The 25,811-nt window shown below is 38.3% G+C and overlaps 1 protein-coding gene across 1 annotated transcript in view; it reads right to left on the minus strand.

Moving 5' to 3' along the window:
* Positions 1 to 21,688: 21,688 nt before the first annotated feature.
* Positions 21,689 to 25,811, minus strand: part of LOC121318615 (myotrophin) — a 74,053-nt gene continuing 69,930 nt past the window's right edge. The window contains exons 4-5 of the mRNA XM_041255483.1: positions 22,126 to 22,174; positions 21,689 to 21,813 (exon numbers count right to left, since the gene is read on the minus strand). Coding sequence (XP_041111417.1) covers positions 21,704 to 21,813; positions 22,126 to 22,174 — 159 coding nt within the window. The 3' untranslated portion in view covers positions 21,689 to 21,703. The remainder of the gene's footprint in view (positions 21,814 to 22,125; positions 22,175 to 25,811) is intronic.

Consider the following 25,811-nt stretch of genomic DNA (forward strand, 5'->3'; position numbering starts at 1 on the left):
GACACATCATAATGCATTCTGGGAACTCAAAGGTTAAATCATCAGTGTATGCAATAGTTCCAAGAAAAAAGCACCTCTAGTTTGTTTATTTCTTTTTCTGCTAAAGTGAGATGGAGGAAATGATACACATCTTCATGGCGCTCAACCTCTTGGACCCCAGATAAACAAGCTGTTCTGAATCTCCAGACAGCATTGCGTCACTGCAAAATTCCTTATGTACGTGCAAATTGAAACTACATTGTCCAATCTTTGGACGAAGAGATTGGGTGTTTGGTAGAAATAAATTTTAAAAAGAAAGCAATAATAAAATGAGAAGAATTAAGGCTTTTAACAGAAAGTTAATCTCTTTTATATTATAGACCCCAAACAGTACATCTAACCTGGATTGCACGTCCATTAACTACATAGGGCTCAGATGTACAGTTTTGATAGAAACAGCATACATGTATTTTCAGTTTAAAACATTAGGTTCTCAATTTCGATGCTTTACTTTTAGGAAAGCTGTTACACTTTTCTTGTAATTTTCTGGTAAAACTTTTGTAGTTGAAAGGGTTGGGGAAATAACAAAGGAAGCGGAACCCTATCTAAAAGCATAGCTTTCAAACTGAGCGTTCTTTAACTTAGCATAGTATCAGATATGCTTACAATGAAATTTTACTTGAATGTGTTTCTTTCAAAACGGCACATTTGAGACTTACAGTATGTAGTGCACAAAAGGAAACATTATGGAATTATTTTGTTAGCTACAAACAACTTGAAAGAAGTACCCAGTCTTTTTTTTATAATCCTCCATTTGAAATGCTTCTTCTTCTTCTTCATCTTCTTCTTCTTCTTCTTATTCAAGATATAGGTCCCTATTTAGCAAGGTTCGCAAACCACTTTTGCAGACAGTTAGCGCACCAAAATCAGGCGCATGTGTGGGCAAACAGACTAGAGAAGCTAAAACTAAAAAGATTAGATAAGGAGTATGTTCGGAAGTTTTCGAAGTCGTGGTATGAGAAAAATAAGTGGCTGGGTGGAAGCACTACCAGAAATTCGTTGTTCTGCTTCCCGTGTTTACTGTTTGGAGGGGATATTGCTTGGACAAAAATAAGAGTGAGTGACTTGAAACATCTTTCCTAAAGATTAAAAAACACGAATCATGTAAATCTCACTTGGATAGTGTGATTAAACTTGCCATGTTAGGGAGTGTAACTATAACTATACAATTAGACGACAACTACCGTGTAGGAATGAAAAAAAACAATGCAAATGTTGATAAAAACAGATACATCCTGTTGAAGCTGATTCATTGTGCACTGTTTTGTGGTGTATTTGAACTGGCATTACATGGACATGATGAAACCGAATCATCTTTGGACCCGGCAGTGTTTCGTGGTCTGGTGGATTTTTTGGGTCGAATATAGATAATGCAATGGAGGAGCATTTAAAAATGGCAACTGTGTTTAAAAGGCACATCTAAAACAGTGCAAAACGAACTGTTGGACTGTCTGCTTGACGTGACCAGGGAGTTCACTGTGCAGCAGTTAAGAAGCACTGAATTTGTTTTCTATACAAGCTGACTATACCACTGATTTGTCAGCAGAGAGAGGGCTTGGCCATACTCCTCACTCATGCTGCTAGACATTTTTTATGTTTTTGTACTTTTGTCTCTTTTTTGGGGGGGGTGGGGTTGGGTGGAATTTGGGGCCAGCAGGATTTGTTCAGCCTGCATTTTGTACCTGTGTAACTAATCTGCCTTTGGTACATGCATAGAGACAAGCAATACGTTTTGTTCTTTACACAAGAGGTAAAAAAAAAAAGGAGCCCTCATTTGTAGGAAACAACCATACTGTGGTGATAAACATTATTATCAAGCAATTTTAACTCCTTAAGGTATCTCGAGAGAAGTAAACATGTATTTAACACCTTCTCAAGACACACTTTTAACTAAGTATAAACAATACCTTACTATAATTATCTAGGATTTTACCACAGTATCCTTCTATATCACCATGAAAACTAAATTCATATCCAAGTGCAATCAAAAGGTAGAGTGAAAAGAAAAAAGAAAGTTGAAACAGTCTTGGAAGAAGTATATAGCTTCCTCAGCTTGCTTAAAACATTTCATTGTAGAAACTTGTGCAATCAAAAGGTAGAGTGAAAAGAAAAAAAGAAAGTTGAAACAGTCTTGGAAGAAGTATATAGCTTCCTCAGCTTGCTTAAAACATTTCATTGTAGAAACTTGTCTTCAGTTTGTAGTTCTCTTAAATTATAAGCTTTCTGAAGAAAAACAAGATGGCTTTTTCTTTAGGACTTCATGAACTGAACCATCTCCATCATTCACTAGATGGCAGTATGACAACATTTTGACCAGATCTAGAATCGAATACACATTCCTCAGACTTGACGTCTCGCCTCTAGGAATATATTGTCTCAAGTGTGAAACGTTTTGTTTGAATCTCGATACTTAGTTTTGATAACAGTCTAAATTTTCTTAATAAAATGAAGTCTGGCTACACAATTTTCACTCAATTTATAATCCACTTAGACTGACTGACCAACACAGCAGGGCATTTAGCTTACCAAATGGCATTCTTTGTCCTTGTGACAGAACGCGAATGACTGCTAGTCAACAGTCTCCCTCCTGACCTGCGAGGGGTCGGTATAATAGAAACAATGTGCCCCGCACCGGATGGTTTGGCAGTTCATTCCAGGTCCAGTTGGATGTCGGCCATCCAGAAAGGGGGCAGAATCACAATACCAGAAGTCATCGCCTCAACTCGTTAGGTGAGGTGTCAGTTATGGATTGGAGGATACGTGATTGCACTCACTACTGAAGGGGGTGTGACTGAAAGAATATCAGGGGATGTGGCAAAGCAATCTGTTGCTTTGTTATGGTTACGAAAGGACCAGTGAAGGAGTACTGCGTTACAAAGCAACTAAGATTTTGTTTTTCTAATAAACTGTTAAGTTTGTCATTTATAGAAGGCTAATATTCGGGCGCTGTAGCTAAACAGCCAGAAATTAAACCCAGACTACACTTCACCATTGTGCAAGTATAAACCTGTAAATCACCATTTTCACTAAGAGCACTTAGTCTGGACTTGTGACCTTGTTGTGTTAGTGTGTGTCTTGTTTTGTGTCTATTATTATTTTGGGACTGAACCCAGTGGTATACCTGCATGATACACATTGTTGTGTAGAGCCAGGTATTATTATTTCTGGTTGCAAAATAAGCAATCAGCCAAACAAAAAGCTTTCTAACTGTGAACTTTGTTGTTTCAAATCATTCCTGAGCACGGCAAACCACTTTTCCTCAGTCCTGTATGAATTTATCCAGATCTTGTCATGAGTTTATCCAGAGTTGTCTTAGAAATAAAGATTCAATAGGTATATATATATATATATATATATAGGTATATATATCATTAAAGCAAATATTAACTGTACTTTCTACATCACAATACCTATGTTGGAGTTTCTTTAATGCTGGGCAGAATCTATTTTCAGGAATTAATTTCCTAATTAGCATTACTAGAAACAAATCCATTAATTCGACTACTGAGAACACAACACATTTCCATTAGGGATGCATATTGGACCTCAAAAAACGGTTCATTGGCGAGTCAAAAAAATCGTATTGGACTTCATCAGTGGTCTATATCGGTTTTTCTCTACTCAAGTGGTCAGGGTGGCTGTAAATCCCAGACCAGGCTCCCAAAGCTTGGTTAGTGGCTCAGAGTTTGTGCAGTCCTGTGTTTATCTCTCTGCATAGTACAGTAACACCACACTGGTAATATTATAACTTTTCAGATTGGTAGAAAATGAGACAGATTCTTGTGAGATCAGTGGTCGCATGTGGTCACAGTCACCCAGAAGCAACGGTCATTAAAGCAAATGTTTCCAGTGGGGAAAGGCATTTTCCATTGCATTGTTTGTCACTGTTCAAATTGGAAGTGGAGGTTTGAAGAATTTAAGAAAACACATCAACTGCACCATTGGAAGGAGTATAAAATTCTATAAGAAAAGGAAATGATATGTAATGTTTTTATATTGAATTGGTAAATCGCCATTGTGGCAATACTTACAATGTTCATATTAACACACTTCATCTACTAGTTTAAATGACTGCATTCCATCTGATAATTGTAATGGAAATATTAAATTTGCTTGTTTTAACTGGAATAGTCTTCCTGGTTAATTAAATAGATACTGTGGTATTTAAAGCAGTTTTACAAAGGTTTTAATTATGTTTATCAACCCATAATACATGTGATTTCAAGTTTACCTTGTTTTTATGATTTTTCACAGCAGCTGAATTCAGTTACCAACAAATAGCCAAATTCAATATGTCTCTGTGGCAGAGTGAGATCTCTGCCTATAAATATTGTGGTGTTTCTGTGTGTTTTGGTGGTGGTTGCTAAGGATGGGGTTAATTCCTGTCCCTGTAAAAACATGTTAGAATGTGGCTGCTCCTTAATTGAATAATTGGTGATAACTGGGAGCAGCCACATCCTATAAAAGGAGAATTCAGGGCTCCATTAGGGAGATTATCAGGGAGTGGGAACCAAAGAGGAAAAGTACAGTGTTTTTGATCCACTTCTAAACAATAAATGTTGAAACTTTGCTTGAATGGGAAACAGCTTAGCTGTCTGGTATAGCTTAGACCTGCAACAGTTTAGTTAGTGCTCATGGAAGGAGCTGGGTTTTTGGTTTTAATAAATTTGTTTTGGAGTTTACAATAAACATACAGGCCTGTCCTGTTGAAAACCTACCCGTGCTTGTGTGGAGTCCTTGTTTACACAAAAGACAAGTGAAGATGGTCCTGCATGTGGCAAGCTCACCTCAGTTTTGTAACAGTCACATATTTATATTGTCATTTTATATTAATAAGCATAGTGTATAAAATAGGTTTATTGAAACTAGCTAACCTCTATGCAACATAAAATGTAATATGTTAATGTTCATATATTGAATTTGTTCTTTGATACAGTTAATTTTAGATAAATCTCCTTGTCTTGGTATCTAGCTGCAAAAATTTTGTTGCAACAATTGTTTACAGCTAATCTGGGAGCACAGGGAAGTCACTGTTCGACTACAAGTCACAAGATGGACAAGCTTGTGGTGCCACTAGAACAGAAAGACATAGTGAGACTCCTTTGTCTCAAGGCATTGCACTTCCTTTTGGTGTCTTGGGCTGAGATGAGTACTACAAAAAGGTTAGTGTGTGGTATCAAGATTGCAAAAGAGCTCTGGTAGAGATGTTAAGTTCAGATTTGCAGCCTATGTCAATTGTTAATGATCCTGAATTTTTAAAGTACGCATTTACACTGAACCCCAGGTTTATCGTTCCTTTACGCACAACAATATTGCAGTGATTTACAGTGAGAGGCAGAACTGAAGCAGCAAATTCAAAATTACATTGAATATTACTGCACAACATTACATATATGGACATCAAGGTCTCTTCAGTCATACATATCCTTAACTGTGCATTAGATCAGCCAAGACTGGACACTGCAGAGTCTGCGGCTGGGTGCTAGTCCATTCCCAGGCTACCATGGCACAGAGGAGCTTGCCAACTTGATTCTTGGAGCTGTCTTTTCTGAGAAGGTAGTGGCCATTACATGCGACAACACAAACAACAATGTTAAGTGCTGTGCAGGGCATGTCTTAAACTTGGCAGTTAATGATTCACAAAATTGAATCCAAAAGCATAACAGAAGAGCTGATTCAAATGAAGTTGCATCAGCTCATTGAAGATGACAGACGGCCAGATTGCTGCATTAGACAAGTCAAATTCTGCTACATCTGTGACTCAAACCACCTCTGGATTAAACCACATCCTGGGTACAATATTTCAACCTGACACTGTTAAATGTCCAGATAGAGCAATTTACACCACTAGTGAAATGTGTGCCTCTGAAATAGCCCCCTAACCTGGACATTAATCCACTAGAAGGGTGGAGAGTTTGTAGTGGCTCACTTAAGTACATGGCCAAACTTGCCAAGCAGGCTTTGTGTGTTGTGAGAGCATGTACTCCTTCAGAAAGCCTTTTTAGCACCATTGGTGACATTGTCACTGCTGCCAGAAATCGACTGCTGCCAGAAACTCTTGACAGGCTCGGGTTACTACATGACAATATGCAAAATCCACATCTGCCACAGCACAAGCGTAATTGGAGTTCATGTGGTTGTCAGTTGGAATGAAAATGTACAGACACACGTCCAGGATTGAGAAGCCCTATGCTAGAAGAATGTTACATTTTTCGTCTAATCCAGTGATAGTCAAATTGGCCATCAAGACTTGTTCCAGTCCTGGTTTTCACACCAAGCAGGTTCTAAAATAGTTAATTGAACTGTTGAGTCAATTAACTAATTCAGGACCTGCTCTTCCATGTGAAAAAGAGAAATTGCCAATCTCTCAGTGTTTTCTGACATTTTAATGTTCTGCTATTTTGATTGTTATTCTATCCTGTTCATTTTCTTGACAGAGAACAACTTATTAAAATATTTTATGATTTCACGGGGCGTGAGCTGGGTATACAAGGATAGGGTAGAGGAAGCAGAAAAAGCAATTAGTAGGACAGAGTGCCACTGAAGGAATAGACTTAGGACAGAGGAGCAGGCGAAGACCAGACTTAGTAGTGGGCCGATACCATGCGGGAAATTAGGATAGAAAGGTAGTTGCAGAAGAACCCTCGGGAGAAACAAATCGGTCCTGTCGCCAGGACACAAAATGGAAGTGTGAGGGAGTTGCCCCCCCTGAGAGTAGGGTACCCAGGATTTGAGGCTTCGTTAAAGGGGCACTTGTTAAACCCCGTGATTGACCGGCTGAGACTCTGAGCTGCTTGGGACCTGAAGTAAAGAGAAAGCATGCAGGTTAGTATGGGACCTGAGCACTGGAAGCATAAGGCGTCCGCATAGCGATAGGATAGAGTGTGGCCCGGGGTTCTGTTCTGTTCATGGCTGTGGTTGAGACGGAAAGATTCTGGATGGGGATCTCAAGCACAATAGAAAGAAAGCAACGCTGATGTACAGGTAAGTAAGCTGGGCTGAGCTGAGTGGAGGGGGGTGATGCTGGGATGCCAGAATCACTGATGAGCCCTGCTGAGGTGTCATGGGTTAGTCAACGAAACACCGATGGAAGGTGTCCACTTGAAGACCCCAGAGATGTACCTTACTTAGCTCAATCCAGACGGTTGTCATGCTGATGCGCTGGGGAGACCGCACTGGGTTGATTTCTGGAGCCAGCATCGCAGCCGTTGTGTGTGCTGATGCGCTGGGGAGGCAAAATGAGCTGATCCCTGGAGCCAGCATTATACTTCAGCAATCAACACCAGACAGAAGGATATCTACATCATCAGCTGGAAAACAACGCAAATGGATGGAGATGCAGATGGATCACATTAGTTTACTGCAAAGCTACGTCTTAGTTGGTGCTTATCTTGGCGAGAGCCGACTTCAAATCAACATGAAGTTCAACATCTACTCTCATGTAATGGAAATCACACACACATATATATATATATATATATATATATATATATATATATATATATATAATCTCTCTGATTTGAATTTGTGTGTGTGTGTGTGTGTGTGTATAACTATTTTAGAACCTGCTTGGTGTGAAAACCAGGACTGGAACAAGTCTTGATGGCCAAATTTGACTATCACTGGATTAGACGAAAAATGTAACATTCTTCTAGCACAGGGCTTCTCAATCCTGGACCTGTGTCTGTACATTTTCATTCCAACTGACAACCACATGAACTCCAATTACGCTTGTGCTGTGGCTGATGTGGATTTTGCATATTGTCATGTAGTAACCCGAGCCTGTCAAGAGTTTCTGGCAGCAGTCGATTTCTGGCAGCAGTGACAATGTCACCAATGGTGCTAAAAAGGCTTTCTGAAGGAGTACATGTTCTCACAACACACAAAGCCTGCTTGGCAAGTTTGGCCATGTACTTAAGTACACACACACACACACACACACACTGTATATGTCGCGGGAACGCAGTGTTTAATTCAGCGTGCCCACAAACAGCCAAGTAAGATAAATTTATGCCCATGCCCAAATTACTATGAGGACCACTGATTTACATAATGCTGCAGTAGATGCTTTGAGTTACAGTATTTTGAATGTGACATTGATGTCAGCTTGTAGTGATTGTAGGGAGAACAAAATATATATGTTAATGCCCATTATAATTCTACATTTTACAATAAATAAATAAATACAGTATATAAATCATTTCAGTAGAAGTTGTTGATATATTTTCTTTCCCCTATATAAATAAAATAAACCATACTGTTCCCACGTACCTGCCCAGGCAGTCAGGCTGAGTACAGTCGTTAAGGAGCGGTTTATGATGCTAAACATAATGAAAGCACTCGCACAACCAACCTCTCTCACTAAAGGTATAAAAAACTTAATGTTGTAAATACAATGCTGAGTATATTCAGTTTGGAATTGTTAGCATTTCAAAGAAAGATGGCCTTGATTGCCTAAAGTGTGTGATCTGCTTAGAATTGATGTCTAACGAGTGCCTCAGACCTTAACACTAGAACTGCCATGGGGGTCAGTTTGACCCTGTGGCAGGGCGGTAGAAAGCCCCGCTATAAAGTGTGTTTATAAGTGGAGGACAAGCGTGGTGTCGACCGGATTTATGTATTTAAATATGATGACGAGAGTCGAGTGTTTGTTTATGTTTTGTAGTGTGGATGGGTAGCACCATCCAAGCCTAATTATTTAATTTATTAATTGGGAGATGACAACCAAGATAAAAACCTGCTACGCTCTCAGTTCCGGGTGGGTGTTCAAAAGTGGAGAATGGGAGAGAAAAATATATAGGATCCATGAAGGCTACTCCCCAGCCGGACCTGTGTTATGTGTTCAAGATTTATTTTTGTTTAAACCTTTTATTTTTATGCTCTGTGAGCAGTTTGTTTTGTTAAAATATTTTATTTATTTTTGTTATTGAAAATAAACAGCACTGCAGCACTTTTTCACTGCAGTTACCTGTGTGGTGTTGTTCCTGCTTCTGGCCTGACATCACCACTTAGCCGTCCTGTCACAGACCCATTTTGAATTTAAATTGTTAATTACTCTTCTGTTGTAAATCGTATGCGTGTGACCATTTTTTACTTTTCCTAAATATATGAATTAAATATCCTGGCGACGTTGGATAGCCAGAATCGCAAAAGATTATCATGTTCTAAACAGTTCTACCTAGAATCGCCACGAGGGTCAATGTGACCCATGCATTACAATACATGTCTCTAACATAACGTAAGATATTCTATTTTTTTGTAAATGCAACAAACAAGACATGCCTCCTCCTCCTAGCACACATGTTTTTTTTTTATTATTTCAAGCCTTTCTTTGTTTGTAGACTGACAAAATGTCATGATGCCAACTCAGTGAAAACCTAGTTGTTTATTTTTCAATGTACCTGGGAGAAAACAAAATTTGGTTTTGTTCCACAAATGCAACTGGGAATATATCAGAAGGAAATATTTAATCTTGAAAGTAGTCTCATTTTGAAAATAAAGCCTTTTATATTTCATTTTCCATTTAAATACAGTGTTAGAGATGATGTTCATGATTAAAACTTTTCAGTTGTATCCGATAGTAGGTCTTTCATTTTCATAATGAAGCAGTTTAAAAAAGTATGGGTCCAAGTGACCCATGTGGCAGTTGTAGGAAAAATTCTAATTCATTTTCTTTCATTCTTTCAAAATGTTTGCAAAAACATAAGTAGTGTGTGTTAGGGATGGGTTGGTATACCGATTTTTCGGTTTACCGCGGTTTAGGTACATTACGGTATTAAAACATTTGCTTTTATTCTACACCCTAATTATCGTAATTCCTTTATACAACGGTTAACGCATTTTTCAACTGCAAACACGCTTCTAAATCAAGTGATGGTACTTGCAGCCTTAGCAAAGTGTCTGAGGAACTTTTTGTGAACTGATACTGTATTTTGATAATGGTTTTGAAAGAAACTGTCAACGACACAGAATACACGTTTCAATTGCAGTGTTCTGTTACCCAGAGCTTGCTGTGCCAGCTGCTATTGTCTGCTTTCTTTCTGATGTCACACGCAGCTTTTAGAGAAACGCCTTCTCCAAACCTTGCAGCAAAGCACACATTTTCAACATGCTAATTTTACATTTGTCTGGATTATCAACAGTCAGTTTAATGTAATTAATTAACATCACCTTTATTGTAAAATTATACATCACTTATCACGGATTTAGTACATTGTGTTTGTTTAAATAATTGATTTATTTATTTAATATAGCGTTGACAAGGCTGTTCACAGCTTCATTGGATAATAATCTGCGCTATAAGAACACGACCAGTGTCTCAAATAAAATTATCACAGACCCGCGACTGCAGCAGGATAGCCTACTTATTATCTACATAGTTTTGTTTAAACAGGTTGTAACAGTATTCCAGTTTTCTTAGGTAAGTGAAGAAATCTTTTTTTTTTTCAAACTCTACATGTGCAATAATCACTGGAAGTTTACTTGTGCAATGTGGTAAATGTAAATTCAATAGTATTAGTATTAAAATACAATTTTTATTTTTGTTCGCTATTCATATTTTATTTATTCGGTTAAATAAACAACTCATCTCTGCTCTTAAATAATAATCTGTGGTACATGTTTGTGTTTTGCCATCAGTGTAACAAATATTTATTTACTTATCTGTTTATTAATTAAATTTTATATGTTAAAATACAAACTACAGCACCACGTCATTTTGAGCAAATAATAGATCTCAAAACTGTTGTAGTATAACATTGAGAGTGAACAACTTTAGTTTTTTTTTTTAATTTTTAAATTTAATTATTCTGATTGTCTTCATAAAAAAGAAATGTACCAAGTTATTTGTCATAGTAAAATACTAAATACCACATGTTTAAATTATTCCATGAAAGGAAGTGTGTTTTGTTGGTTTTATTTTTGAGAATTATGGTAATTTATGTGTTTTTCATTAGTCTTTCTTCTTTTGAGCCTTTATTGTATAACTTGCATGATGTACTGTATACCGTGATATTAAGGTTACCACAGTAGTTTTTTTAACGGTTATCCATTTCATTCCCTGCAGGTGACTAGACACTGTAAAATCCTCACAATATCATTCAATGAGTTTTGAAACTCATTGTCAAAGTCATTTTTCTTCCATTTTTCATTGATGTTGTGGGGAAATCATACAGTAGCCTTTTTTTTAAAAACAAAACTAAATTGAACAAGGAAAAAGCAGCACATGCATATAAAAGTACAACATCAAATGAAAACTGGTGTAATGTTATAACATAACATGTAATAACAAAAATAAAGGTCCCATCTGCTCCCCCCCCCCCTTTCCAGACTCCCCAGCTTCACCAGCTGCTATTCGACAGAATCCTAATTCTCAGTAACCTCCTTCAATCTTCTCAGCATTATATGTCTGCAGCCCTCGCCCCTTCTTCAAGTGCTTCCTATTCTACAGCCTGGTCAGCGTCTTCAACTTTCCACAACCAGAATCAGATTCATCCTATTTCTTCAATCAAAATTGGATCCTGGCTTTCATCATCCACCCTAGGGATTCTCTCCATCTCGCCTATTAAATCGTTTTCGGGATCCAATATCATTACCGCATCATGTCTATGCCTTCTCCTTCCATTCTCTCGATACCAGCAGTTCGCCTGACCCTCTGTGGGATTCTTGAGAGCCTTCCTTCTGTCTCACCCTCCCACTGCCTATATCAACAGACATTCTCTATTCGCTCATTTCTACTCTTTGAAAAGGCTGCTTCACCCCTACGAGGATCTACTTATGAAGACCATCTGCCTCTCAGCCTTCTTCGGTCCTCTCAGAAGCTCCGAATTCACAGTTTCTTCTGCTTCTAGTTTCCCTGCGGTGGGTACTCGTTTCTGTGACCTTTCTTCTATTACAGGTGCCTTCATTATTCGGCTATGTAACTCCAAGACGGATTTCGGTGTGGTCAGTTCATTCAGCTGTCAAGGGCCAGAATCAATCATAACCTGATCGAGAATGTGGGGAGCTAGTCCTCTTATGTGGTGGATTCTTACAGTTATTCATCCTCCTCTGATATAGTTGCAGCCCATTCTAAAATCTGAATCTAAAATCTAAATTCTAAAACAAAAAACTAGTATGCTCGGAGTGGGGGCATCCTGTCCGCTGGGGTCAGCAGAGATTTTCCCCTAATCCCCCTCAGAATTGTTTCAATTTGGCAAACACTACTCTGTTTTAAAAATTGCTCATCTCCTGTACAATTATTCAGAGAAAGTGGATTCATAACTAAATCAACTATGTTTTTTCCTCTCCACTGAGCGGCAGGTATACACAGTCACACCTACTAATAATTCCTAATGCCTCTGTTTGTCCTGTTTATCCTTCTAGTTTTTCACATGTGTTATGCGTCAGCATGTGCTCTTTTTTTATTGTCTCATGGTGCAGATGTTTCACGGAGAACCGGGGGTCCATCCTTTGGAGGGCAAGTGATCTCACTTCCCCTACCTCAGGTCCAGGCATCCACCTACCTTCTTTCTAATAAGGGTGTTCTCACCGCCATGCTGCTCCTTTCTGCTGCTTCAGATACGTTCTTCACTGTGCGACGCAACTCTTGGCCACTGTACCCGATGTCTCTGAGAAACCGGGTTGTAGAATGTGCCACAAATAAGCCATTGACCAACATCTGCCAGCATCTTCCAGTCTCTAGCAGCTTCCAGTTGTCCTGGGCGAGGCTTGGTTTGAACACCTTTTCTTGGTGGTTACTCTCCTGGATGGAGGAATATTGACTTTTGTGTGTAATGCTTTGATGGAACTGGTGGCAATTTGTTGGTCAAAGGTTACGCTTGTCTTCCAATGCTAAGGCCAAACATCGCAGCACTTGGTCATGGCGCCAAGTAAACCGTCCTTGGCTAAGACCCACCTTACATCCTGTCAAAATGTGCCTTAATGTTGCAGGTGATGAACACAAAGGACATGAGGGATCCTCACCCACCCAGAGGTTTAGGTTCTGTGGTGATGGGAGAACATCATATGCTGATCTGATGAGGAAACTGATCCTGCTCTGTTCCATTGTCCACATGTCCATCCATATATATATATATATATATATATAAGCGTTTTAGTGGGAGTTATTCTTAGCTCACTCTGAAATGATAAGGCCAAGTCTCAGGCAGTAGTAATTGTGCGTGGTGCACTTATTATTTAAATCATTTATTTAAAATATGCAATGCAAATATTTTTAAATAGCATGTTTACACAGATAACCATAAATAAACTAAAATAAGAGAGGATAGACAGCATCTCGCTTTGTTTCAATTTGACAAACACTACTCTGTTTTAAAGATTGCTCATCTCCTGTACAATTATTCAGAGAAAGTGGATTCATAACTAAATCGACTATGTGTTTCCCTTGTCTGGTGAAATAAAAAAAAAATATATAGAGAGAATTAAATTCTAAATACTGAAATGTGTTATTTTTCTCAATAAGTCAGCGAAATTCAGTGCTTACACGGCATATTAATACCCCACCTCTGCTCACGAATGATTGGACAGCTGTCAGATCTTTCACTATCCCATTGGCTACTCATTCGCCTTCAATTTACATGCAGAATACCATGAACGGCCTCTGCTTACTTATGATTGGGCAGCTGCATAAAACTTAGCAGATATTTGACTCTCCTGTTTGTTAAACTACTGCAACTGAAACAGACACAGTTTATGTCCACCCTGCTAATTTATGATTGGGCTATCGCAGAGAAAATGCAGATATTCAACTGGTTGATCATGTCGCAGAGTATTTTCAAGCACAGCATAAGTGAGCAGCACTGTCAATAGACTGCTGTGATGCTTTTGCTGGAAAATGTGTTTAAAGCTTTATTTATTTTCCCCACGTTACGACCCGCCAGATATGTGTTCAGGACTCATAATTTAAGAACAACTGCCGCGGGCACGATGGCCTGGCTTCGTGGGCAAGAATTTGCCTCCTGGCACCACTTTGAGGATCACTAGTGTAAATGATTCAATACCCATCTGGGGAACATTGCTTTGTCAGGGTTATTTTGGAGATTTTTTTTTGTATGCCCTCCAGGGGTCCCCAGATCCCAGTTTGGGAAGCCCCGCTGAATGTGAATTTATGTTGCTGGAATTTCAGCAGAGGCAGCTCATTTTAACCTATCTAACTGTACACTTATTATTTTTGTATTGTGATATTTCTCTGGTGTCCACACCACTAGGGAATCTAAGCTAGTTAGTCACGAATAATTTAGTTTGCCAAGGGGGTTAATACAAAGCTTGTTTTGAATAAGATCATAGAGCTAAAAATGCTTTTTTCTTAAAAGCAACTTTGAAAACAACAGGAAGGAGGGATACAAAAATCAAAAGAAACTTATGACAAATCCTATCCTGGAAAATTCCACAAAGTTATTTGAATGATTGTGAATATCTGTTTTTCTAATCACTTCCAAAGAATTGAACACATGACTTCAGTCACTTTTTTTTTTAAAGATGTGTTTTATTTTCACCAGAAGGCAACTCTGAGTAACAGAAAATGTGTGTTATTTGCAATGCCTAAGGAAGGTGAAAAAGTTAATTGGTTTGCTTGTTGTGTGTTGGAGACTAATATTGTGCTTTCCCTGAAAATTTTGGAAATGGTGTTTAAGAACTTTTTTCACCATTGAGATGGCAACTGACACATTACCTTATTAAATTCATGACTATTCTTTCCTTTTTTTTTTAAAATGGTGCGTGAGGAGGGACAAATGCAAGGGCTATAGACTCACGCCCATGACACCTTCCCTTCAAGCCTCCTCAAGCTCATTTAACAGGGCAGGGGCTGGCCTTGATTTGGAGACCTTGCACACCACAAGCAACTGCAATGCAAAAGAGCCAGACTCATCTACATTCATGGTTATAGCATGTAGCCCACTTCTGGAGGAATGAAGATCAAGGGGTGACCTTGTAATATTGTCAAGCCAATCTCTTCTCTTATTCCGCCATACCTAAGCAACAGATCAACAGATATTAAACCAGAAGACAAGGGCCCCACCTGGGAAGCCTCTACCTGGACTTGTCCAGCATTTGACCAGTGGAGGTCCCTGGAACACAATAAGACCAACAAATTTCCTGAACTTTCCTCGTGGGATCAAGACAGTCAAGCACTGTTAAGGGTTTGTCAAACTTCCAGTATGTTAGCAGTAGTCCACACACAGAGCACACAACTCAATTCTAAAATTGAAAAGAAGTTTACATTTAATAGCAGTTCCTGCATACTGCATTTGTTTTTGTGATTTATAATATATTAATACCCCATAGGTAGGATGTCTCGTAATGTAACAGAAGTCATTTTGCACAGTTTGAGCTTTGCCTCATGGTCCTCTAACCCAAACGGCATGAGATGATGGGCTACATTTTCAAACCGTTGAACTCTCTTTTTATGGAGAAAAAACATCTATTAATATGACAAAGCTAGAACCAAAAAACTAAATCATATAATGCAAGATCTCTCTAGCACCCTCAAGTCTTTTGTTTCTCATTTGGAAATATTAATATGACTTTCTAATTATAACAATAATAATAATTTTTAAAAAATAGGCTGGAGTAAATGCATTGAAAATATGGCCCGACATCTCCTATAAAAATAAGATGGCCCACATATTCTGTATTAACCATCAATACATTGCTCCCTATTGGTTACCAGACAAGACAGTCATTGGGACCAGCGGATTCAAAGCTTGCAATAATCGCCCTGAATCCCTGTGAGGTGGCCACCCAAGTAATTCCACTCATGACCTGAAAAGTACAGAAAGTGAGTGACTTAGCCTGCTCTACCACCTTGCTCTCCAGTACCTCTGCATTTCTGTTGCCTTTGTACTGTAAAAGAAATTCATTAGAGATACTGGCTGTGTTCTGGTAGCGCAGACTTTTGGGGGCCTGCGCGAAAAACCTGTCCTAATAAGACAAACTGCTTGGACGCAGCCTGAACTGACAACAGAGGTCAAACATACTCTGGGCGGAGAGTTGAAGCATACTGAGCAGATTTTAAAAGGTGCTGCGCTGAAGCAGGCCCGTACTATAAACAATAGAAGAGCGCGGTCAGTACAAGAGGGGCTTTGAGAACCATGTGCAGGATTAGGAAACAGGATACCACCACCTGGTATGGGGGTAATGATAACATGGGAAAAGAGGTTGAATAAAGTACAACTTATTATTGTGAACGACATATATGTGCATATATTACGTAATTGCATTTAATTCTCAAACTTAACTAGTAAAACTGATGTACATAACTTTTATTGATTGAACAGACCTTTAATAAAAGAATATTACGATTTGGACACCTGCAGCAATGCAGGATTTGTTGTCTGTCCAGTTTGTTTGTCTTGTCAGTCTTATTTTGCCCTGCCCTTCATAAACATGACAATGTCATAAATAATATATATATATATATATATATATATATATATATATATATGTGTACACACACACACACACACACCTTATGTGTGTGTTTATGTATACAGGCATTTCCAGTACAGTTTTATGAGCAGGTTACATTGCCCTATTTTATTAAATGACAAGTGTAGTGTTCCTGTTCTTATTGCTGCCATTGATTATACCACAAACAATAAAGGTAAAGCAGACCTCCAATGATGCCCTTACCAGTTAATTGTTGGCTTTGAATGTATTTAATCTAATTTACAAATACATACACATTTAAAATATGTTCTAATGTTCTATGCAAAATGTCACTTTCAGAAGAAATATGACAGTACATAAGCCTTTTCCTGTGAAAGTATTTATCCATAGTTTTCACATTTAATAATATACTAATGAGTAACCCACATGTACTTAACACACCTGAATGGTTAACATGTGACAATGCAAAAGTTTATCCTGAGTGATCCATTCAACCCACCTGTGTGTTTTTGTGTCTATTAAAGCTATAGTAGTGGTAGCCACTACCCTAGTGAGCAGCCATAATGGAAAATGTGGAAATTAAACTCACTGATGGCGTGGCAACTATCACATTGCTGGTTACTGCTGCAGAGAAGAAAATAATTCAATTAAGTAAGAAATTTTGATACTGATAATAAACTAAACCCCATTTATTAATGTGATTCATGTTTGACTTGTCACTATAACTACTACAACCAAAATGTTCTTGAGTACATCTGAAAGCTGTGATAAGGCTACATGATTAAATGATTGTTTTACAGAGAGCATTAGTCATCTTCAGAACCCTATAACCTTTTGTTCTTGTGCATTTGAATTGGCATTTGTTTAGACACCCTTTACTAGACCTGTTAGCGCCTTTTGATACAATGCATATTCTGATGTAATGTAATGCCACACTTATATATCAACTAATCTTTGCCCATTTAATTTCATGCAGATCTTGCATATGCCAGTAGGCTTTTCAATGATATGCTGAAGAGCCAGAGCACAGTGCAATGAAACAGTGAGTTATGTGCACATATTTCTAAACTGTATTGTAGAGCGAGCTCGCCTGTTTGCTCTTAATTCCCTTTCATAACCTAAGTGCCTGGAAATGTATTGACAGTATTGTGCTGACATAATAGTGGGTGCTTCAGGCCTTACAACTACTATGAGGACATGCATTATTCTAGACAAAGTATATCAGGTATACCTAATGATGTGTAACGTTATATCATGACATGGGAGTAAATGTGGTGTTTCCTCCTGTTTTAGCAAATTAGGCTACATGCAGTACCCAGGTTCTGAACACTGCTCCGCCATTGGAAGGTACTGCAATTCTATTGACGTGCAGTAATGCCACATTCTTATCAAGGGATAAACCATGAACTCTGGCCCTTGATCCATTCCATTCCTTGTTTTCATTCCAATATGTTCTGAATGGGTTTATTGCCTCTAAACAGATTCAGTGCACTAGTTTAGAACCTGTGCTGTGTTTAAAACGACAACAGGACTGGATGTTGTGGGCCACCAGAGTTGAGTGGCCCTAATCTAATTTCTGTTTTACCTCATATTGTCCACTTATGCCTTATGCACTATATTGCCCACCTCAAGCACCACCTCACATAACCCCTTCTCCAGCACCATGCACACCCTGTCCTTCACACACCCAGACGTCTAACACGCAGGAAACCCACACAGACCCTTCACCCATCATCACACCAGTCACACTCAAAGCAGGGGGGAAAAGGAAGAGGAAATCAGACCCTTCACAATCATTTCTGCACAAGTATGAGCAGCGTGCAGTGAGACACACTGAGGCACTTGAGAGGCTTGTCACCAAAAGGATGAATGCTGCTGAACAAAGGCTAAGGGCCCAGGAAAGGAGAAGCGAGAGATCAGGAAATGTTAGCCTGTTTAAAGGACATCTCTTCTACAGTTCGTGAGATGTCCCAGAAACAGGACCACATTATCTTGTCGTTGAAAAACAGACCTTAATTTGTTTGATGTAAATAAAAACTATTTAAATTAATTTCTATATGTTTTTATTGTTTGTGAACCTCCATTAGTCTGAGTATAGGATATGTCTGTATTTACATAGTTACCCATGACAACCAAAATGCACAATAGAAGGCTGGGCAAATGAAACATGCCAATCCACTCAATGGAAAGGGACTTGGGATACTTTTTTTAATCTCCTGGTTTTGCTAAATTGCATTTTTACATTTTATGCAGTTCTGTGCATGGATAACATTTATATGTAATTTAGCTGTTAGGTTGTTAATGGGAAATTTTACATACTGCTACAATATGTACAGGATTTAAAAGTATGTACTACAGTTAATGTGTCGTCTCTTCAGTTTTGGCAAGTGAATATTTTCAGATTCATATTCTGAATTAAAATACTACTTCTGTTGAAAATATAGTACTGTACCAACAAGACCAATACAGTATATCTAAATGGAAGCATACTTATTTTAAAACACAGTCCTTTCAGCTATGTATTTTTGACATTGCATCTTTGTAGGTCAGGCCTGGAGTCACCCTCCAGGTCTAATCAGCTAGCTTTAATACAGGTGCTGGCTTCTAAGGAGCTCTGAGATTGGTGGAGTGGATATCTGATTGGAGCTAATGAGGAGAGAGGAGGAACAGAGGATGGTTGCAATGAACTGTGGGAAATGAAGTTTTAATCTGGCCAGGCTACTTACCCTAATTAAAAGGGACAGGTGGGTGATATTTACACCCATATTATATAGCATGGGAATTGCTACAAGTTGTGACTATTTGCTTGGTGCTGGCCAAGGTTGCCCCAATTGTTTCTTCTAACTTAGCTTGTGTTTTTGATATATCCACTTTAAATGGCTGGGCACTTTTGATAACTAGCCGTTTTTTCACATTTCCAATGTGTTTATTTCAGATATCGCTTATTTATATTAAGGCAATGTATTGCCGTTTGGATAGGGTAAATATAAATAGTAGCCTAGTCTGTTGAAAGGATTAAGATGTCTGAGTAGCTTAGTTGTTATGTAGTTGTATATATATACACGTTAAAGTTATGTATGTGAAAGTATGTATGTTCAATGAAAGTGTCATTCATATCAACTGCATATTTTCACGTAAATGTGTTTGTTACACACAAATAAAATACATTACATTTTTTTCAGTTTACAATATAAGCCCTGTGTGGGAACTGACCCCAAGACATGCTTGCAATGCAGACGCCCTAGCTTTTACACTACAAGGTTTGTACTTCCATTTCACAACATTTGCAAGTAGTACAGCAGTAAAGTTACAGTAACAAGACTTTGTAAAGATTTTGTAAATTAATGATTATGTATTATCCTGATTGTATTGAAAGCTTTCATCTGATTTTGAAAACTATCATAATAAGCTTGATCTGTTCATTAGGTATATTGTAACTTTTTCATGTTTAGGAAGTAGTACTCAGGGAGACGGTGTTGAATTCTCAAAATGTTTGTTTTATTTGAAACTACAGAGAATTTCTTTCAAGGGCCGGAATTCACAGCACCAAAATAATAACTGTACTGCATATTCTCTCTGGTCACTGCTCCCACGCTCGTTCAGTCGCACTCACAGTTTCTCGTTCCAGCTCATGCACCCCCTTGCATAACCTCTTGTTGTTTCCCACTGCTGTCTGGGTCATCAACCAGTCACATTCATGCTCTGCAACCCCCAAAACAGCAACACATATTCTCCCCACTCATTCACTCACTTCCCCTTCCCATGCTAAGTAACAACATGACCCGTTCCCCTTACAATACATGTAACATAAAAGACAGACGAGACAACTGAACAGACAACAAGTCCTGCAACAAAGCAATGGTCTGGGTCGTTACAATATATTTTTTTTAATTTGAAAGTAAAAATAGATGAAAGCATGATGACCTTTACGTACAAACATCTTCACTAATATACAATTGAACAAGAACTATTGAATATTTATTTTCGTTTCATACAGTATTAAATGGCAGTATTTATATGATAGTGAAAAATAAATAAATAAATATCAAGACAGATAAAGAAAGAAAGAAATGCTTATGTATTCATTTATGTATTCAATTATTAAAATATTTATTAATGAATTTATTTATTTATGTTTTACTTTTATCAAATATATAGGTTATCCTTCAGCATAGCTCATTTTCAGATATTAACATTTGTTTATGTCCAGTGAGAACCACAATTAGCATTACTCTCATCAACCAGTATAGAGTGGAACCATAGGGACCGATAGGTACAACAATGAATGTTTCATGACAGGAAACCAACACTTTTCAGAGATCAAGATCAGAATCTCAGAATGATGATGATGACTCAAATGACTCCAATAAAAAAATAATGTAAAAAAAAAAAAAAAGTCCTGAGAATTCTCAGCTGGCTGACTTGATCTTTCAAAATACTGCTTGTTTTCTCCACTAATCATTGAGCACTGAAAGAACAACCACAGCCCGCTTGCAGACTGAAGGTTATAGTTTCAAATCCCACACGTGCCAGACCATTTTTTTATATTTCAGTGAACTCACACAGAAGTACTGACTTTTTTTTTTTTTTTTTTTTTTTTTTAAATTTCACCTAAAAATGTTGGGAACTACAAATTAAAAGTGAAAGAGTGCTTTTTGCCAATTTACCTTTGCTGAGCCAATACCCTGAAAACATGTAAACTGTCCTTGCTATATAGAGAGTCATTGGCAGTTCTCGCTGATAACTTGGTGTGAGTCAATTGTGAATATACTGCATGCAGTGGCTAGAGAATGGATCTGGGTAATGCCAGAAACACGTGACCATTAAAAAAAAAAAAAAAAAAGAAAAAAAAAAGTAGGAGTTCATTACAGTTAAAATGTAAAGCTGTAGTTCATTCATACTCCATAAGTTAACATTAAAGTATACACAGCATTTATTGAAAGTACTCACGACTTCAATGTGCATTTGCATTTTACTCACCCAAAATACATTTTACACTCATAGGGTCTCATTCTAAAGAGCTAAAAAAAAATTGCATACACAGTATTTAGTACCCAATTCACTAATGCAAATGACATGCTTGCTACTTATTAACATTCAATTTAGTGCTTTACACTATGGCAATCAGAATGGATATGTGCATTTTATGATAATGTATTTAAATGAGGCATCCAGATCAGACTAATGAGATGAGCTGTATCCACAAGGCATTTAATAAAGAGTGTTGATTTTAATGTACACCTTAAAGTGATCAATAAATAGTGCTTACCAGATGTTAAGCACTGATTGGTGCACTATTTAAAGCTCTTTTTCTGGGCTGAAAACTATTTGGCATTGTGGAGTCATTTCTTGGATACAGAGGTCGTATGGTTATGCGTCGAAGAGCTGCAGAAAATTAAATCAAATGCAATCAAATCGTATCCCAAGGCGTGTCACATACACAAAACATAGATCATTACATTAAAAAGTCTAATCAAGATTATTTTGAAAACAGCAATTTAAAAGAGATTAAAAAAAACATGTGGTTTTAATTGTAAAAAAATATATAGTTTGTAACAATAAAACTGTAACAGAGTGAAATCCTTCCCTTACTAAATTACAGCAATGGACTTTTAATGTGCTGATAGTTTGTATATAGCAAATGTTAATCTGCAATGTAAATAAACATAATATTGAAACGTAATACAAAATGCTTACCAGGGTGTTGGTTGAGGTCCGTGGTCTCTGTGGAGCGAGAGATGGGTACCTAATAAAATAAAAGAGAAAAAAGGAAATGAATAATGCGAAGCGAGTATTGATTCCAGTTAATGCAGAAGATGCATCAACCTGTGTGTTTTTTGTAAGGATGGGGAAACAACTTCGCTGTCCCGTGTTAGATAGAGTGAAGCTTTTGTAAAACCTGTGTGTTGGGTCTGTGTTCAAAAACAGGCAAACGAGCAGGAAGTGAGTGAAATCTGTCACATATGGTGGCAGTGTGTGTGGGCGCCTCTAAAGACCCAGAAAATCAAAATGGAAAATCTAACCCTCTGTGGCCCTATGTTGGACCAGGTCCGACATTACAATTTTCCCTTTTCAGTCCGATGTCATACCCTGTCCGACATTAAAGGACATCCGTATGCACGTCTATAAAGAGGTATGTGAAAAATACAGCGAACAAGGGGTGGGGCTTGGCTGAAGATGCAGTACAGATGTCTTTTTTCAGCCACTTAATTCGATAAAATTTATCTTAAAATATCGGAGATGGCAATGAAACTTGATAAAGACATGAGTTCCTCACCATCAAAGTAAAAGTTAAAGGATATGACTACCGACCTCCCCGAGTCACAGCTGTGTGCTGCCGTTCCGGAGTTGCTGAAACATCAGCTCTGGGATTTGCAGCCCCTAATGAGACAAGTGATTCGGGAAGAACTTCACGGTTTAACAGAGATGCTCGGATCCTTGGAAAAGGATTTGAAAATATTTACTTCTAAGTTTGACAACATGCAGGTAACTGTTCGGTCGGTCAAACAGGAGTCAGCCGAAACCAGACGCACTGTTGATATATTGCAAACTGGTCCAGTACAAGGACAAACAATGCCAAAATAATGTAAGGCTTGTTGGGTTAGACGAGGGCAAATAGAAGGATGACCCTATCAAATTCCTCCAACGTAATCTTCCTAAATGGATTCTGGCTTTGGAGGGCAGATCTATTGACAGAAAGAGCCCACCGCATCTACAGCGGAAAGGAAGGCCGTAGAGATAGGCAGCACACTTTGATTTTCAAGCTGCCGCGTTACAACGACCGCCAGGCCATTCACACTGGAGCTTGGACCAGCTCCACCCTGCAGCACGGAGGCTGTTCACTTCGCTTTTTCCCAGAGTACAGCAATGTCACAGCTCAGAAGAGATGGGACATGGCGCAAGCCGGGAAACATCTGATTCAGAAAGGGATCAAGTCTTTCCTGATTTATCCAGCTCTGGTTAAGGAAACACTGGCTATTTAAAACACCTATGGAAGTTGAAGATTTCACAGTCTCTGGAGTCTGCAGGCACTATTTCGGCAATGGATGCAACTCAGCAAGGGATCTGAACTGTGAAGCGATGTCTGAAGTTAACCGGGACTTAAGGTTTGACAACACTGACATTACAGATTGCTCAGCTTATTTACTAATTATTTGTGAATGTGGTTGCATTTGTGCTATACTGTAAAGTGCTTTTTCTTTTTTTTTCTTGGAGTCAGGGCGGGGGTTTAGAGATCAGAGCGTTACCTTGCTGTGTTAACGGGTCACGGATCAACAAAGTTTTATGTTTTTGGCAGATAAGTTATTTCAACCTGTCTGCTGACTGCCTTGTGTTTATTGTTACTATGTTTCAGTGCTGACTTTATACTGATCTGTTCTTTATTGTTGTTCCTTTTGCCAATGCTTGCCTACAATTGTGTTGTACTGTTTTGCATTATATCTGTCTGGCAGCAATTAGCAAGATTTAAAACTGTAAGTAATGTATTGGTTTAAAAACCTAAAGAAATGAATAAAACATTTCAAGAATACTATTTCAAATTATATACACCAGAGACGTACATATCACGCTGCTTGTAAAAAAAATTTCTCAGCGAACTAAGTTTCCTTAAATAGGATCCTGTTCAAAGTAAACTTCTTGATGCACCTATTCCCTTAGAAGAATTAAAACAGGAATTAAATCTATGCAAAAGCATAAGTCTCCGGGCTTAGATGGCGTCCCCCCTGAGTTCTTGCTAGCAATATGGGATATAGCTGGTCCTCTTATATTGAACTATATAAACTACGCTATTCAAACAGGCTCTTTTCATAGGGACCAAAGTTTTAATCTCACTATTATTGAAAAAAAATAAAGATCCAAATGAATGTTACAGTTATCGTCCAATTTCCCTTATATGCACGAATGTAAAGCTCTATGCTAAGGTCATGGCTTCTAGATTAGAACAATGTATTGGTAGATTGATTCACTTTGATCAAACAGGCTTCATGAGAGGGTGTCTAGCTTCTGACAATATTTGTAGATTACTACATGTCATTTGTGATGCTGCCTCCCACTCTGAATCTTGTGCATTTTTTTCCCTGGATGAGGAAAATGCACTCGATCGAATTGAGTGGCACTACCTCTGGCTGGTCTTGGAATGCTTTGGATTTGGTCCAGGCTTTATTCATATGGTGCAAGTACTATATAATAATTCTTTGGTGCCTGTGATGACTGGTAGCTGTCAATCTCTCCCTTTTAAACTTCAACAGGGAACGCGTCAAAGGGGAACCCCTATCTCCCCATTGCTATTTGCTCTATTGTTGGAACCGCTAGCTCAAGCTGTTAGACAAAGTACAGATATCTCTCCAATAACAACCGCAGGCTCAAAACATTACATTTCTCTTTACGCAGATGACATTCTTTTATATCTTCAAATATTTCAGAATCAACTCCTCATTGTCTAGCACTATTTATTAAATTTGGCAGTATGTCTGATTATAAAATTAATTGGGATAAATCAATTTTAATGCCTCTAAATCTAGCTGCAAAGAATGCAGTACTCTCGGGCTTTGGAAGCATTGTTTTTTTGGAATGCTCCACAGCCAGGATTAATAAGGCACGTGTGACAACTATACAGGCATGGAGTGCAACTGCTGCCGATTTGGCTTCGCTGATGTTTAAATGACATAGGCTTCCTTTCCATTACCGTCATACTAGCTTCTATTTTTGGTATGTAATTTTATTTCTAGATAACACTATTGCAATAACTTTTTCTTATTTTTTCTTATTTTAATGTGTAAGCATTGTCAGTGTTGGGGTCAGTTACCCCTATTTTTCCCCCAATGTTCATGTGCATATTCCCGTATCACAGCAGTTCTCCACAACAACTCAGAAGAACTGAAGATCAGTGAGTCCTTCAATTCACAGCCCAGTCATTCACTTCTTTACAGTTCATACCTGCAGATGTCTGCGGTGGTGAGGTGAATAAGTTCCATTCAATTTGCCTCTCTAACCCACAGAAGCTCCAGAGCCAATGCAACACTCCCCTTGGTATCCCAAGTAAAGACGCAAATTGATCATTCTCAAATAATTATTTACACAACAGCATTTACACAAAAACACTGAAACAATACACAACTGTAATATTTCTCATGTGCAGGGCCTCAGCTGTGCCACCCACCCAAATTCGTGTGAGTGCCACAATTACATAACGCCATACTCGCTCTGGAATCCCCAGCGAACACCAGCGACTTTGCTCAGCCAGAATGCTCCTCTGACTGTAGAGCACACTACACACCACACTACATCACCAGGGTAAACTGGAATATTGCTTTATTTAATTTTAGAAGAGATTACCCTGCACAGTTCTTCACACAGTGCTGCTAAGAGTACATGAAAGAACATCT

The sequence above is a fragment of the Polyodon spathula genome, chromosome 7 (assembly GCF_017654505.1).
Source record: "Polyodon spathula isolate WHYD16114869_AA chromosome 7, ASM1765450v1, whole genome shotgun sequence".
In the NCBI taxonomy this organism is placed as follows: domain Eukaryota; kingdom Metazoa; phylum Chordata; class Actinopteri; order Acipenseriformes; family Polyodontidae; genus Polyodon; species Polyodon spathula.